The following is a 15,687-nucleotide window of genomic DNA, read 5'->3' on the forward strand; positions in this document are numbered from 1 at the left end:
AATATTTAAGTAAACTTCGTTTCATTTGTAACTACATTTTCGATGCAGTTGTTTCATAATTATTTTCACAATTAACACTTTAACAGTTTTCACTTGAAGCCATTTAATGAGAAACGAATGTTGGTTAAACTGATGTGGTGACATTATGGGTGTATTAAGGATGACCACCAGGTGGGAGTATGAACCCAGCTATCTCGCACAGTAACATGTTTACGGGACATGGGCTCTGACTTGGGTAGCCAAGTTTGGAGTCTAAATAACCTGTTACAGTAGATCTCACACTCGGTCTTGTAAACACTGCAACTGTGAGGGAAGAATGTATGTTTGAGATGCTTAAAATGGTGCCTTGATTGCAAAGATATGCTTAGTGCTGTTGAGCTCTATAATATGTCTGTCTGGTTATTGTACAGTGTGTAGTCTCTCGGCTAGGAGAAGGAGGGGAGTTGGCCTGCTGACAGAGTTGGTTTTCTAAATTTCTGGGTTTAGTATAGTAGATTCACAGATTCTGTGAATAAGTTATGTGGGATGGATTTGTGCTTGGAGCACCATTAGTATATGATGTGTGTATGTGTTGGATATGGGTGTGTGTGCTTCCTTTGGGTCTGTGGGATTTTGGCCCATAATTCCTGCAGCTCTCAGGTCACAGCTCCGTTCTCACGCACATATTTGGCATTCCTTCCCTGACATGATTACCATACACCTTCCACTCTGGGTTTGGCTACGCAGAATATTTCCATCATTCCCGAGTGGAACTGGAGCAACGTTCCAGAAATGAACAACTCACCCCACCACCCCCTACTCACTCTTCTTTATCCCACCCCCACACCCTGTTTCCCTTCCACCCCACTGTCTCCTCCTTATACCACCCCCCTCCAGCACAGATTCCTGCTGCCTTGCAATAGGAATCCTCTGGTACAACCCTTTTTCCTCCTGAGTCAGCTGTTTGTGTCTGCCGGCATGATTGGGTCATTTGGCAGCGACATCTCTTCAGTGACCTCCCGCTAGGATAGGGAAGGAAGGGGAGGGATGGGGGGGGGATAAGAGCAGGATAGATGAGAGGAGAAGCAGCTATGAAACTATCTCACTACTGCATGTTTTCCCTTCCAGTGTTCTGTCTGATCCCTTATGCCATATATTCATGGCAAAACTCCCTAACATGGAGGTGACTATTGGTTTTTTGCTCCACAGTTGGTGCTCAGACATGAAGCAATGTCCAAGGGTTCCTGAGTTAGGCTGGTACATCTTAGATTTGTACTTTTTTAAGGAATTCATTGTCTGAGATTTGAGTTTCAGTGACTACTTCAACCCATGTTGACGGGAACTGTAGAAACTACAGAATCTGTTCCTCTGCCGCCTCTGAGTGCTTACACCTTGTCTCTATTAGATATTTGCTGGTCTGATGTGTTGCAGGGTGGAATAACTTTTCCCAGTTTGTAATGCATTGTGGGCAATGGACAGTCTTTTATTTTTGCAGTAGCTCTCATACTTGGCAGTGAGGAAGAGAGTGAAATTCTTGCTGTTGCATGACAGCCTGCTATTGGCTCTTGATACTTGCTTAGAGAACATTTTTAAATCTATTATGTAGTTTTCTAAGAAGTTTGAAGGACTGTAACTGAAAAAGATTCATTAGCAATGTTATTTTTTCAACAAATCCATTTCCTTTTCATCTATAAAATGCCAAAAAAATGTGAAAAATGCCAATTAGGAGTGGGCAATGTGGATAAAAACTGTCACGGTATATGTCATTTTAAATCAACATTTTCTGTAAATTCAAGTTAAAAGTTGTTTATGGGTTAGGTAACTGGGGTAGTGTTTGTTTTTGGTTAATCCAGTGAATTAAAAGCCTGCAAAATTAAGGTAGGCTACATTGATGCAAAAACCCCTGATCTCTGATGATTGACAAATTGTGTCATGGTGTATATTATCATATCTCCAACTTTGACGATTTCTCAGAGCACAGAGAAATGTCTTCAGACTGCTTGTTTTGTTTAGCCAGCAGTCCAAAAGAGAAAATCATCAAACACTTGTATTACAATAGGTGAAACAAGCAAATGTTGGGCTAATTTGCTTGATTCATGACTATGATTATTAATTATCAAAATTGTTACAAATTTCTTTTTAATCAATCAACTAATTATGCACTTAATCCAGCCCAACACATTTGGATTTTCAGTGAACTTGAATCTCTTTTCTACAACACATTTCTCGATATTCCTTGATATCCTTGACGGAAAAGTGAAGAAGCATGCGAAGAAGCAGTTAAAAGAGGCTGGGAGACACAGGGAATGTTTCTGTAGGGTTTACTGAGTCGAGAAAGACTGCTGCACACAGAGCTGAAATAAATAAATGAAATAATTTTATCGTAATAATTATAGTAACCATCATAGTAAGATTGCTTATTTAAGGTTTCTGTCTTCTTTTATATATATAATATATATAACTTTCAATAAATTGTTCCCTTTAATATTTTTTCTCCTGTGTGTATGCATGAGACTTTGGTTTGTTCCACTGAATGTCCTGGTAGCAGCACTCTGTATCCACGGTATCGCACAGGAGCATCATCCCCTGGGTCGTTTCTATAGCAATGCTAATCGACAAGGCACCCTCCCCACCGTGCTCGCCCCTGAGCTTGTCACCCGCTGCACCTATAAGCTGAGGGTGTAGTGTCCTTGGGGGGCAGGGCATGGGGAAGAGTCATGAAGAAGGTCTCCAGTTGTCTTTGGTCAGTCTTGGTTTGGTTTGCTGTGATTGGCTGGCTGTTTTTGGTGCAGCTTGTTTTTTGTTTTTTTTATACATTCTAGTTCCTAAAGCTTCAGTCCCTGCGGTGAGTTGTCACGGGTTCATGCAGGGACTGGATGGTCCCTTTCCAGAGTCCCTCGTGATCCAGCTTCACTCATGGTTGTTGGTGTACTCATTCACATACACAAAGACACATACACGCACACACACTCTTACATACATTCCCCTGTCTTCTTACAAACATGCATTTATTCAGTAAATCACTCACCCTGTCATTCCCTCATTTATCCTTTTGTCATCCATCCTTCCATTCATCCAATAGCCTCACAGGTTCCCACCAATTTAGCAGTGAGACAAATAAGTGCGTCACATCTCAACAATCCATTATTGGTCCACTTGATCCGTGCAGATCGCTCCATCCCTTTGTCCACTTCCTACCTTTCCTGTCGTCTCCTTCGTGTTTTCCCTTTATTTGTAGGCTAAGCACCCACTTTCTTGTTCAGTCAGTCTTTCCCACCCTTGTTCACTCTCTGTATGGTCCAGTTGTAATCCCATACTTGACATTGTCCATATGGTCCTGGAACAGGAGACATGAAGGCCTTGTGGTTTTTGTGGTTGTGGAATAAAGGCCTTCGTAGAGTCTGGGACCCTGGCTGCCCTTCAGGTTCCCTGTCAGTATTTCTGGCCTATGAAGGGAAACAGGCCAAGTCCATAGAGCCTCCAGCGATGGTCCAGTAAGGGAATGAAAACTGAAAGGAATGATCACTAACTAGGGGGCTGTAGTGGCAAATTAGTAGGTGTAAAGCTAAACCCCATGAATGATTCATCAAGTTTCTGGTCAATGTTTGTCCCAACAAAGGGACGTGTTTGGTCATGTGCGACAGAAGAGATGACTGGGTTAGCCATTGGCAGGCTCAGGTCAAGGCTTTGGATGACAAGACAGTGGGTGCTAGCGTTAGCCACTACTAGCGGGGCCCAGTAGCGTGCACTCTCTTGCCCCGCTTGCTGACGGTGGTGAAGCGGAAGGGTGTGGTGAGGTCGGGCTGCTCCCCAGGCGGGAAGCGCTTCATGAAATGTACGTCCTGTTGGTTGGGAAGCGTGTGGGAGCCACGGCGAGGACGACCTCTTTTAGTGAAGCCCACATACCAGCCTGTGTAGCGCGCTGACATCAGAGCTGTGTAGTGGTTTTCCAGAACCTTTTCCACAAAGACGCAGTCGGCGCTTCGATTACTGGCCTTCTGAGAGAGCAGAGAAACCACAGGTACCCACACACACAGCACACACACACACACACACACATTGGGAGAAACAGAGAGGCTGGTCAGGAAAGTGAAAGATATGAAGATATTTTTCATTGTCAATAAAAGGAGGAATTCTTACCTTTCCTACCAGCTTTCCACGGCGGTTCATGCACAGGTAGAAATTGGTTTCTTTGCCCCGGATTCTCACCTGGCTACCAAAGGTATCGGCCTCCACTACAAGCTGGGCTTGTGAAGGGACAGACAGAGGGACAGACAGACATTAGAGGCACAGGCATTGCAGAGAAATTCAGTATTTTATTTCCTCTCAGGAATTTACAGGTTCATTAGGTTTTATCACACAAATATTAATGGTAGAAAGATAATGGTAACCCGTATTTATTCGTATTCATTAGTTTCATGTTGTATGACATCACTTGCCATAGCGAAGAACAACACTCAAGCTTACATGAACAAACCGACTGTCAAGTAGTGTGACACTAATTGCACAGATAACCAGCCACCATTAAATCAGATTTGGGCTTTAAACCAGATAAGGCATTCACATTTAATCACAGTTTTAGGATTCATAGTTGCTATTAAATGTGCTGATAAATCACAGACAGATGTAAATGTCTCCTGCTGGACAGATGGTTGTCAGATAAGCCCGGTCACACACAATGATGTGATGCTGCTGACCACAAATGGGCCTCGTAAAAAAGATAACAGCCAGGAGTAGATGGAGCACGCTGGGCTGAGGGGAGTGGGTGAACACTCAGACTGAGTGTCTGCGATACTGTTGTTTTAAGGTGTGTGCATGTGTGCGTGTACCTCCATGTATCTGTGTGTGTGTGTGGGTGCATGCATGTTCATCCTTCCAGGCAACACCGCTTCACCAACTACACATCTTCAGAGAGCGCTTGTGCCTGTTTAAAAATAAATCCCTAAAATGGTTCCTACATGACCTTAGTCAACAAAGGGGTCAAGAGAAATCAATACCTCCTTCCCTCTTGCCCTCTTCCTCTCTCTTCCCCCAACTCTCCTCTTGTCTCCCTTCTGTTCTTTCCCTTCATGTTTATACCTTCATGCACCCGCCTATTCTCTGCTTTATTTCCTCTGTCTCTGCTCTCAGTTCCCTTGTGTAATGCCTCACTGCCATAGTTGGTCAGTTTTGGTTGGATTGTTCAGCTCAGGAGTCATATTTGTCAATAAATAGACAGACTTTTGCATCTATGGTTCCATCCATGGGTTGAAGTGGCATGTATGCAACCTGACATGTTTGTGAATGGGTGGCAATTGCAATACGAGCCATAGCTTTAGCACATACAATACATATGAACTCTAGCTTTATGGCTTGGCTTTCCTCTGTTGATTGATTCTGCATTTGGTTTAAGAATAGGTTAGGCATGATTACATACTGAGAAAGGTGGAGAGGAAGAAGGAGTGGGGGATGGACAGGGGCAGTGCTAGAGGATGGAGGGAGGAAGGGAGGGAGGGAGAGGAAGCCTGCTGTTTTAAATCCAGAGGAGACAACAGGGAGGATGAGAAATCAATGAAGAGATCGATGAAGGAGATGAGTTTCTAACACTCGGTCTGACACTCTACCTGCCAGGCTTCTCCCGCTAACTCACACCTTTTTTCACTAACACCTTCTCTCTCTCTCTCTTTTGCTCTCTTGTGAATCATTGAGTCAGCAGCCAGTCGATGAGGTCTTTGTACTCCCAAGACAAGCTCCACTGCCCCTCTGCCAAAGCCTGGGGAGGCGTGTGTGTGCTTTTGTGAGTGTGCCTGCACAGTTGCATTCTGTACCCGTTCATGCATGCACTTGGTCAACCTTCAAGTCTTTGTACTTGCAGCAGTTAGTTTGTGCGGCTGTGCATGTGTGTGCAAGTAAGCATCCAACTGTACATACACTCGCATTTGCCAAAGGGTTTGCCTGTGTTCTACAGTGTGTGTGTGTGTCTTACCATATTTATCTCCATCTTCTCCTCGAGCGCTGATTCTGCGTCCCAGCACCTGGACGTGTTTGCCACTGGTACGACTGTAGAGCTGGTACACTCGGTGGTGTCTTCGACTCATGGTGTCTCGCACCTGCGTCTGATTCTCCACGTGCACGCTGAAGTTGACCCCATCCACACCAAGTACCTGCTGCGAACACGAACACACACGCATGCACACACACAGAGATACAGAAAGCCATGAACAGGCTTGAAAAATATCATATACTACAACATGTCTTTTATACAGTACAAATCACTCTTTGTCAACGCATGCAGACTCTCACCTGTAATGGATTGCACATCACCAGCAACATCTGGATACATCTGGAAAAAGTAGAAACAGATGAGTTTAGAAATGTGTAAGCAACGCTGACTGTTGGAAAAGTCATGTGTGATACCATCATTTCCATCTTTCTTCTCTGCCATTCTTTCTGTTCAACATCTCTTTTCCTTTTTGGGTGATTACTCACACTGCGGGGTGTGTGGTTGGCACAGCGACCTGACATACCGACAGGCAGATGTCCAGGGATCGGCAGACAGACAACACCCAGAGCAGTGTTTATCGTTTCGCTACCAGCCTTCTGTCCAAACCCACTTTCTGACCCGTTCATGACTTTCGCCACACCAAAATCTGGCCTCCAAATGACCTGATTGGACCGTGGCGAAATGGCAAACATGCCGAGACAACTAGAACATGTTTTGGTTTGGACATCTAAGGGAAAGGACTGGCTTATTTGGCTGCTCGGTGTATGTAGACAGCTGGACTGGACTACAGGTGTACACTCCACTGTGATGTGGCTTTGGAGAGCGGCAGACTGTGGTTGCATATAGAGATGCTATGAATAAGTGAGAACATGAGCTACAAAGACATGTGGAAAGATGATTTATGGAGGAATAAAATGATGGGGAGTAACCGTGGTGATGCAGCATTCAGAATTAAAATGTATTGCCCATATAAAGAATTATTCTTATGTATTTTTTCTTATACATGTATCCTTCTGATTATCTGGAGTTCTAGAGACATTTATGATTTAAACAGCTGCTTACAGTTACAATTAAAATTCCTATCACTTTATCACATTGCTTAATTCAAGTTTAGACCTTGACCTTGGATGTATCAAATGTTATTTACAGCTTTAGTAAGGGAGTGATTGTGTTGCGCAAAATCTACTCTGGCAGTCCTTGAACTGCTCTGAATTAGTGGCTGAAGACTTGATGAAGTTCAGAACCAAGTGTGTGGGCTGAAAAGCAATTCTACGAATTTTGTCTTTCCCCACTTCATCTTTTGCTATCTCTCTGCATGCCTCTTCTCTCTCTTTTCTTTCTCTCCCTGACTTGTTGTCCTCCCTATCTCTCCCCTACCTTATCTCTCCCTCCCAGTCTCTCTGTCCACTATACCTTTCTCCTATCGTTCCCTGCCTCCAATCTTCCTTTATGTTTGAGGTTAGCAGGGTGACTCCTCCGCACTGTCATGGGCATGCACACAGATGTGCAGATGTGTGCACGGTGTATGTGTGTACAGGAGGAGCAGGCAGCTGACAGCTGGGCCAAAGCAAAGACATACGCGCTGCTGAGAGAGGGAGATAGTGAGGAGGAGAGAGAGGCAGACTAGAAAGTACACAAAGGGATAGGGAGAAGGTAGGACACAGGAAGGTGATGTAAGAATAAATAGAGGGGAGATGAAGCAAGAGAAGGCTGACAGATAATAAAAGAGGTGAGAGATAAAATCAGGAAGAATGGGCAGATGCATAGATACAAGAAGGGGGAGAGGGAGTAAAAAAAGACTAAGGTTACATCTCAAAGGCAGGAGGAGAAAAAGTGGCAAAATGAAAGACAGTAGTGTAACCACAGAGTGTGGTCTGGCATGAGAAGTAGACAAAAAGATAAATAATGGGAATGAAAGAGGAGGGGGTTCAACACATCGGAACACATGTCACTGCCTCCTGACTAACACACACACACCATCTTGCTTCCTCTCTCTCTCCGCTCCTCTTTCTCATCATTTCTTTCCCATAGCTGGTGTTTTGGCCCCAGAGTCGTTCTAATAGATGCACATATCCTGGGCCCTCATATTTTGCCTGTGCAGCCGAAAAAACCTGAGCGCCTGTGCATTGTGAGGACTCTCAGCTGTTAAAACACCACAGCTGCACTGCCGCCGAGGACACTGCAAGAAAAGTGCCTCGGCACTGGATTCCCCCGCTCCCACAAAAACCACAGACACTCCATATTATGCCAGCCACAGAGAGCAAGAGGAGGAGGGAGGAAAGAAGGAGACAGGATCAGCCGGGGGTGGGGGAGGGATGAGAAAACGAGAGAATAAGAGAGCGCACAGCAAAAGTCGGGGAGAGTAAAGACAGAAGGAGGTATGGAGAGAGGGAAAGCCCGGTGCGCTTTGGCCCGCTGCCAAAACAAGCAAGGGTCTGACATCATAAACCTGCGTCCCAGCAGATCTACCATATGGAGGCTGCGGTTAGACTAGCAGGCCTCAGCACAGAGGACTGGGCAGCAGCGTGGAGTGAGAGCGGTCGGCCTGGTGGGACTCAGCACAGAGCGGCGGTTTCAGCTGTGTGTAGCAGTGGTTAGCGTGGTAGGCCAACACTGGAGCAGTGGGCTTCGGCACGGTGCAACAGTTTCAGATGTTCAGCAGTGGGCCTCGGTGAAGAATAGTGGTTAGGCTAGTGGGCGTGTGAGTGGTATCAGTGGTAATATGGTCTATGGTGGAGCAGTAGTTAAGGAAGCAGAGGGCCTCGAACTGGAGCTGCGGCTTTACAAGAAGAGCAGTAACAGGTTGTTGTGGCAAAAGCACTTTTCTCAAAAGAAATCTTCCCTGGCTGAAGATTTTCAGTATGATCAAGTTGGTAAAACAGCACAGCTGAAGTGAAGTGACTGTGGTAAAACTGATAGGAAAGAAGGAACTGAATGGAGAGATGATTGGCTCTGAAATACCTAAACTAAAACCAGCAGACTAAACAGTGAGATTGCTCCTCCTCAGATACTGCCAGGGGCGCCATCATTCATCAGTTATTAATTCATACTTTTTATCTGAGCAAGTATCAGTGGAAAAATGGGGTACAGGCAAGACAGGAAGACAGATGTAAGCAGTTAGGTGGGTAAGTGGAGAGAGTGTGAGGGAGACACGGACGAAGAGAGAGAGAGTCAGGCAGACACCAGCAGCAGCAGCAGCAGCAGCAGCAGCACACACCCTGTCCAGGTTGTGTGAGGAATGAGAAGTATCTGGAGATGACTGCCATCTGGGAGAAGTACAGCCGACACAAAGAAAGAAAAATAAATCCCTTGGCTTTTACCAAGACACACCTCAAATGGGCAAACTCAAGCCCCCTGAGTCTATATCCTCCTCCCTTAGATTTGCTCTTGGCACTTTATCATTTTCCTATCCCACTAGATAAAGCCGGTGTTATTCGACTCAACTTCTGAAATATTTTCAATAGGGAAAAAAAGCATTTTCTTGGCGATGGGAAAATGGCCTTTTTTAAGCCATCTTGGCCATCCCTGAAGTAAGTGCAGATGGTGATGGAGATGTTTATGGCAGGTTTTATGAGTAACAGGGCCCTGACTCTGACCCAGTGACCCTGAACCGTCAGCCAATCAAAACAGGGCCGTCCGTGGCATGTTTTCTATGGGGACTGATGAGGAGTGATGTAATCGTTAGACACTGCAACCTTCCTCCCTATCATCTTCATCTGTAGCCCTGCCTGCCGTGAAACTAGTGTACACAACCGAAGAAAGATATGAGACATACGACCTGAGTGGATAAATAAGATTATCACGTGATAAAGTGATAAAAGTGACTTACAAGACGGTCAGCGTGGAAAGAAGGGACCACATTGCTTCCCCCCTCCACTATGGAACTTGGCCCAGAGACAGTCTCCTCGCTCGGTCTGAGCCAGTCCGACAGCCCGGAGAGTTCCCCTCTGTGTTTTGAATCCTCCGGATGTTGTGCAGAGTCAAAGAGTCAGCGGACACTCCCGTTGGCATCGGCGGCGGCGTGCCCCGGTTTCCCCGGCGTGGGTAAATGTGTGAGCACAGGCAATGTGGGATGTGAGGCCGGGGTAACAGTGCCACTGTGACCGCCGGGCAACCTTTAACAGCTGTCCAGACTAGTGGAGGGGCGGATGGGCGGGGGGCAAAAGGGGGAAGGTTAGGGCTTTAAATGCTGCGCGTCCCCGACAAGGAGAGGAACAGGTGAAAGCGCGCTCACGCGTCACAGATATGCAACTCCGGGCGACCTTGCTGACCCTCAGAGTGATGCTCGGCCCCGTGGACCGGTGGGATGCCGTACGTGCGTAATCTTCCGCGTAATCCAATGCGTAACGTTTCAGAGCAACAGCGAGCTTCTGGTCTCCACAATGAAATCTATCGTAGGTGAGATGATAAAAGAAAGTAGTGGAGTGTTTGTTCCGGCGTAGACAGGAGCAGGAGGCGGGTTCAGTCTCAGCAGAGCAGGGTCAGGAGCTGTTGGAGGTGAGCTACCTGGGCTGGCTGATGGAGCAAACGGCAAGCTGGAGACGGAGGCTCTGCGGGCGCAGGGTAATGCAGGGCGGCCTCGGTCATGACTGCGCCCCCACGCTTGTTCAACGGGTCTGTGGCTCAGGTGACACCGACCAACAGTGTCCGACAGAGAGGGTGATAAGGTCCCGGAGCGGTCCAGCTCAGAGGGGTAAATGGAGAGTGGTGAATGAGAATGGGAGGGGATAATAAAGGGGAAAGAAAAATGAGGGAGGGAGGGGTGACCGGAGAGGATGGGAACAGCTGTGACTGGGTGGCGGACTCAGCCACCCGCGACACAGTGAGGAAATAACAGCCGCACTTTGCACCTGATTTTCCGGACTTCCCCACTGGCCTCAGCCGCTGGTTACCGCCTGGCTGCAGCAGTCCTCCCTGCGCCCTCTCGACACAATACCAGCCAAAAAACAGCACGATGACATCACCTCCAAAATGTTTGAAGGGGGAAAATGCAATCCGATCTTTTTATTTATTTTTTTAAACGTAGAAAGTTTAAGCAGTTTCTCTGAAGGGGGGGGAAACACGAAAGTCCCGTCGTTCCGAGGAAAACGAACTCCGCTGAGCAAGAGGAGAGGAGACGAGTTCGCCAGTTTCTGAAGGAATAAAAAGTTAAAACGGCCGCACTAGAAATGTGAAATGTGAATAGAAAATCACGCTGACAGATCGACTCCCAGCCCAGAACCTGCACCGTCCGCCTTGCCTTTATATTTGCCTCCTTGTTTCATTCAGACACCAGAGGAGAAAAAGCAAAAGGGGACGCAAAAAGAACCAGGCGTTTTTTTTATCCACTTCACTGGTTTTATGCAGATCCTTCTCCTTTTCAAAAATTCCGAGGTTTCCTTCCATAAAAAGCTCTTCTTGAGGGTGGCTGCACAGGAGAGGCACGTCGGCAGGCACAGACCTCACTCCAAGAAAAACCAGAACAAGATTTTAACAGACGCGGATCAATCCTCCCTCCCTCCTCTCCTCTCCTCACTCCCTCCCGCCCCTCTCGCTCTCCCTCTCTCCCCCCTCTCTCTGCCTCTCACACACGCACATGCACACTTATTGGATCAAAATGGTATTAGTCAGTCGCTATGCGATGCCGACCCAACTTACACTGAAAAATATCCACTTTAACAAGTGTTCTTATGTGAAAAACATCTGCTAATGAGGTGAGATAATTTCACTTGTTTACAATGTAAACCAACTTGTGTCTCTAATTTTCCCCAATCAGGCAATTTTCTTTTGGACTATTATCGTCCCTATTCTGTCTTGTTCCAACTAATATTTGTTTGTGGAAATTCCTGAAACAAGTAAAATGCATTGGAAACTATTTGAATGATGTCATGGTATCGGGAGGAATGCACTGGTTTCCAGAAAATACGATTTAAAGAGCGTTTAAGAGCAAATGAGGTGGGCTCTTGAAAATGAAAAAGAAAGTGGTAAAAACTTTCTCTGCGTTTTTAAGATCCTCAGGAAAAAAAGACACCTGCTTCAGTCAAGTGAACATCTGTCTTAAAGCCATTTCTTGCCCTCCATTATCTCCGCTGAAGATAAGCTCACCGCTGCAGCCTCAGTGGCCCCGGACTCAGGATGGAGGGTGGAGGGCAACACACACACACACACACACACGCACACACACGCACACACACACACACACACACACACACACACACACACACACGCACAGAGCCGCCGCGCTTTCAAGTGATGTATTTTGACTCCCCATTTCATAACTTTTAAGTTAAACCTTAAGAGGGAAAAATGAAACGGAGAATGAGAGACAGTCGAGAGGGCGGTATGTAAGCACGGACACAGATCCAAAACGAACATTTCTCAGGGATTTCGGCAGCAACGCCCGCTCTGCGCTCCCAAAACTCCCTCTCACCGCCGCACAACCGCAGACGGTCAGCCAAGCCAACACAACACTCCTGCCATACCTTTCATTCACACACACACACACACACACACACACACACACACACACACACACACAGACACACACCAGCGTGCAGAGACAGAGAGTAAATTTGTGCGTGTGTGTGTAATAGAGTTGGGAGGGGGTTAGCCTCATACATCAGGGACAGTTAACTTGGCTACAAATGTAGGCTTATTCTTTTCAACATTGTACTTTCAAATCACACACACACACACACACACACTTCTGCAACTGGACAGGGTTGAGCTGGGCTGGGTAAGGGTACTGTGGTTGAATGCCTTTCCAGTCATGCTCCATAGACAAGGCTCTGGCCTTCTTTCCTACTACTGGCTCTCTCTGTCTTTGCACCTGTGTCTGGGTGCTTTTTCGCTGCTCACCGCACTGCTGCAAAGGACACGAGTGTAAATGTTGTGGAGAGGGATTTGAACCACATTCTGGTGATGAGGTATGGGCCCGTCTGGTACTCTTAAGCCCAGATGGAAAGGTTCAGACCAGGGACTGTTGTACATCTTAGTACAAAGGTGGAGTAAGAAATAGCAGGCAGAGGAGCCCAACTCCATTTACATACTTTACATGAAAGCCTGATTTAACAGTTGTATTAGATTTGTAGATAGTAGATTTTCCAAAAGGATCCTGATGCTGAGATATTCTTACTCCCATTGTAAATCTGTAAAATTTATGGTACACTACGATTCTTCTGGGAAACAAAACTTAGTGTAGCTGGCTCAGCGGCATGAACATGTGTTTTGGTTGAAACAAAAAGAAAATAACAAAATTAAATTGAGCCCCATTCAGATCTGGAGTCATAGACAGTTCTAATAACATACTGTTGCTCAAACGCTGGAAGCTCACCAAAGAAAGCTGTACCTGCAGCAAGCCAAGCAACTTACAGCCTGCTCTTTCTGTGAAGTTGGTGGCCATCACTGATGTTTGATAGGTGTTTCAGGTGGGATTTCATGTAATTCACATTTACCTGGGTTTGGAAATGATAACTTTTTCATCCATCATACACAAAAATAAGTTGTAAGTTAAATAATAATAATAATAAGTAAATAAGTTAAAGGGGAAAAGATTTTAAACCAAGCTCTCTCTTGCCTTCTGTCACATCACTCTTTCTCATTCATTTTCTGTCCTCCCTATCTGTCTCTTTAATCTCCCCGGCTGTTTTTTATCTGCTCACTCTGTCCCTCCCTCTGTTTGCAGCCAGCATATTGATTGCCCATGTCTTTGCCTCTGCAGCTCTTGCCTATTGATCCTTAGCTAAGACACACACACACACACACACACACACACACACGCACGCACACACACAAACTTGTGTTAACACACATCCTCACATACATGGATGTCCCCTTACTGCTTCTCCACCCTCAAAAATCATCTTTCTTTCATGCAGACCAACTTTGCCACACACATTATTCATAAATGCACATGTGCATACACTCACATGTGCACAAACACCAACAAAGGGTCACGCTCCAGGACACCTATTTTTTTTGCATATACCCTCTGTTGTGTTGAATAGACTTGGCATTGATGGACGTTATGCCTTTGTGCTCCTCTCTCGACTCATTAAAGTGAATGAGACCCGTGTGTGTGTGTGTGTCTGGGGCCCAGTAGCTGCTGTAGGTCTGGGCCCGGCAGCTTTCTCTCTGTGTATCTCTCTCTCTTTGACTGGGCCTGCAGGCTTCTTCATCCAGGGAGCCTGGTCAATATGGCTATTCTGTCTAGCAATTAACATCGATCAGCACTCGTCAATACCGTCAGCACCCAGACAAAGACCCAGGGTGCATTACGTGTGCTTGCCCTTTCTCTATCACAGTCCAACAAATCCCCAAACAGCACTCTCATTATATGAGGGCATTCTGGCCTGACCCCAAGGTCATCGTGGAGGAGAGGCATGGTGTGCTGGACTCTGTGTTATGGGTGACTGGAGTGGAACCTAATGCAGAGCTCGGAGCGCTCTGTGCTGCAGGCCAGTTGTTGACTCATTATGACAGTCGTGTGTGTGTGTGTGTGTGTAGAGGTGTGGGTGAGGAGTTGAGCATAGATAGTCCTGGGTTTGGATGTAGTCAAAGATAAGTTGGCAGACAGGCGATATCATCCCCCAGCTGCATACTCTAAAGTGTTAGACACTGTGAAAACTTTGAAGAGTATAAATGCAATCCATCATTGTGGTGACAGTTGGAGTTCTCAGATGTGTCAAGTGCAGTGGATTGTGTCCAATTAGCTTTGTCTATAAGGTACGGTCTGTATATGTTTGCATGGGAGGAGGGGCCAGGGGAGCAGGCCTGTGTATATGTGTGATCTCGGGAGGGGGAGAGAGGCTTGTGGCTTTGATTAATACCTGCAGACATGGACCTTAAACTTCCCATCAGATGTTGAGATGTCAGCCTAACATTGGTTTCTGGGATAGATATCCCTACTCTGTTAATCACGGGCCAAGTTTAAACTGTTCCCCAATGTGTAAATGTATGAGACACTTAATAAAGGCCCTTTGATGACAGGGGGGCCCATGTGAAGTCAAGGAATGTGCACAGTGTGCCGGGCTTTGAAATGAGAACCTGTTCGCCACTTGTCCGCGTCTGCGAGATGAGAGAATCGACAGCTGCAACTAAGTAAGAGCAGGAATTAATTAGCGCAGAGCCGTTTGTGCAATAGTGAGCCGTGGCTGAGATGAAGAGAAAAGCAAAATATTGTTTTTATTAGCAGCGATGTTGGTGGTGCACAGCCTGCTCCCTCCTCTCGCTTAGCAAGATGAATCCAGTGAATATGAACGTTTACTCTCCTCCATCCCAGAATCCATTGCAGCTGTTGTCTTTATACATAGCCCAGCTGAAGCACTGGAATAACTTTACTTTGACACTTTCAAGTTGGAGGGTTTGATGTTGCTTTGGACTCGTGTCAGAGTAATTACTCATGCAATCTAGCTTGTCATCGTTAGGCCCAAGCTTCATTCTGTGTGAGTGAACTGTGCCCAGGTAGTTGTGCTCATCGGGCTATACATGCCGCCTTAGTATGATGCATGGTATGAGTTTCATTATGATTTATTCGGTGGCTTCAGGAGATTATTGTCATTGTTGTGGATGAGGTTTGCCAAAATATCTAATAATACAAAACATCTGTGCCTTCATATTAACCAAGCATAAAAAATACTGACCTTAAATCCAGAAAGACATGCAATCCAGCAGTTAGACTGTGTCATCTTCACCTCTGTGCCGTCTGGCAAGATCGCTTGGACACTTTGCATTGATGACGTAGTACG

At 46.1% G+C, this 15,687-nt stretch overlaps 1 protein-coding gene across 1 annotated transcript; it reads right to left on the reverse strand.

Annotated features, from left to right (window-relative positions):
* Positions 1–3,704: 3,704 nt before the first annotated feature.
* On the reverse strand, positions 3,705–9,823 carry fgf18a (fibroblast growth factor 18a). The gene is made up of 5 exons (XM_070836799.1): positions 9,792–9,823; positions 6,262–6,301; positions 5,945–6,125; positions 4,120–4,226; positions 3,705–3,977 (listed from the first exon to the last, which is right to left on the reverse strand). Exons 1-5 carry the CDS (start codon positions 9,821–9,823, stop codon positions 3,705–3,707), a joined length of 633 nt encoding a protein of 210 aa, XP_070692900.1.
* Between the last annotated feature and the right edge of the window lie 5,864 nt (positions 9,824–15,687).

This window comes from Pempheris klunzingeri, chromosome 9 (assembly GCF_042242105.1).
Source record: "Pempheris klunzingeri isolate RE-2024b chromosome 9, fPemKlu1.hap1, whole genome shotgun sequence".
Classification (NCBI taxonomy): domain Eukaryota; kingdom Metazoa; phylum Chordata; class Actinopteri; order Acropomatiformes; family Pempheridae; genus Pempheris; species Pempheris klunzingeri.

What these genes read in the sequence shown, in the direction of transcription:
- fgf18a (XM_070836799.1), bottom strand. Translation starts at nt 9,823, where the DNA reads ATGTGGTCCCTTCTTTCCACGCTGACCGTCTT. An exon ending in TGATGTGCAATCCATTACAG is followed by an intron (nt 6,126 to 6,261) that starts GTGAGAGTCTGC and finishes TCGTGTTCGCAG; the next exon opens with CAGGTACTTGGTGTGGATGG. An exon ending in AGAAGATGGAGATAAATATG is followed by an intron (nt 4,227 to 5,944) that starts GTAAGACACACA and finishes TCCCTTCACAAG; the next exon opens with CCCAGCTTGTAGTGGAGGCC.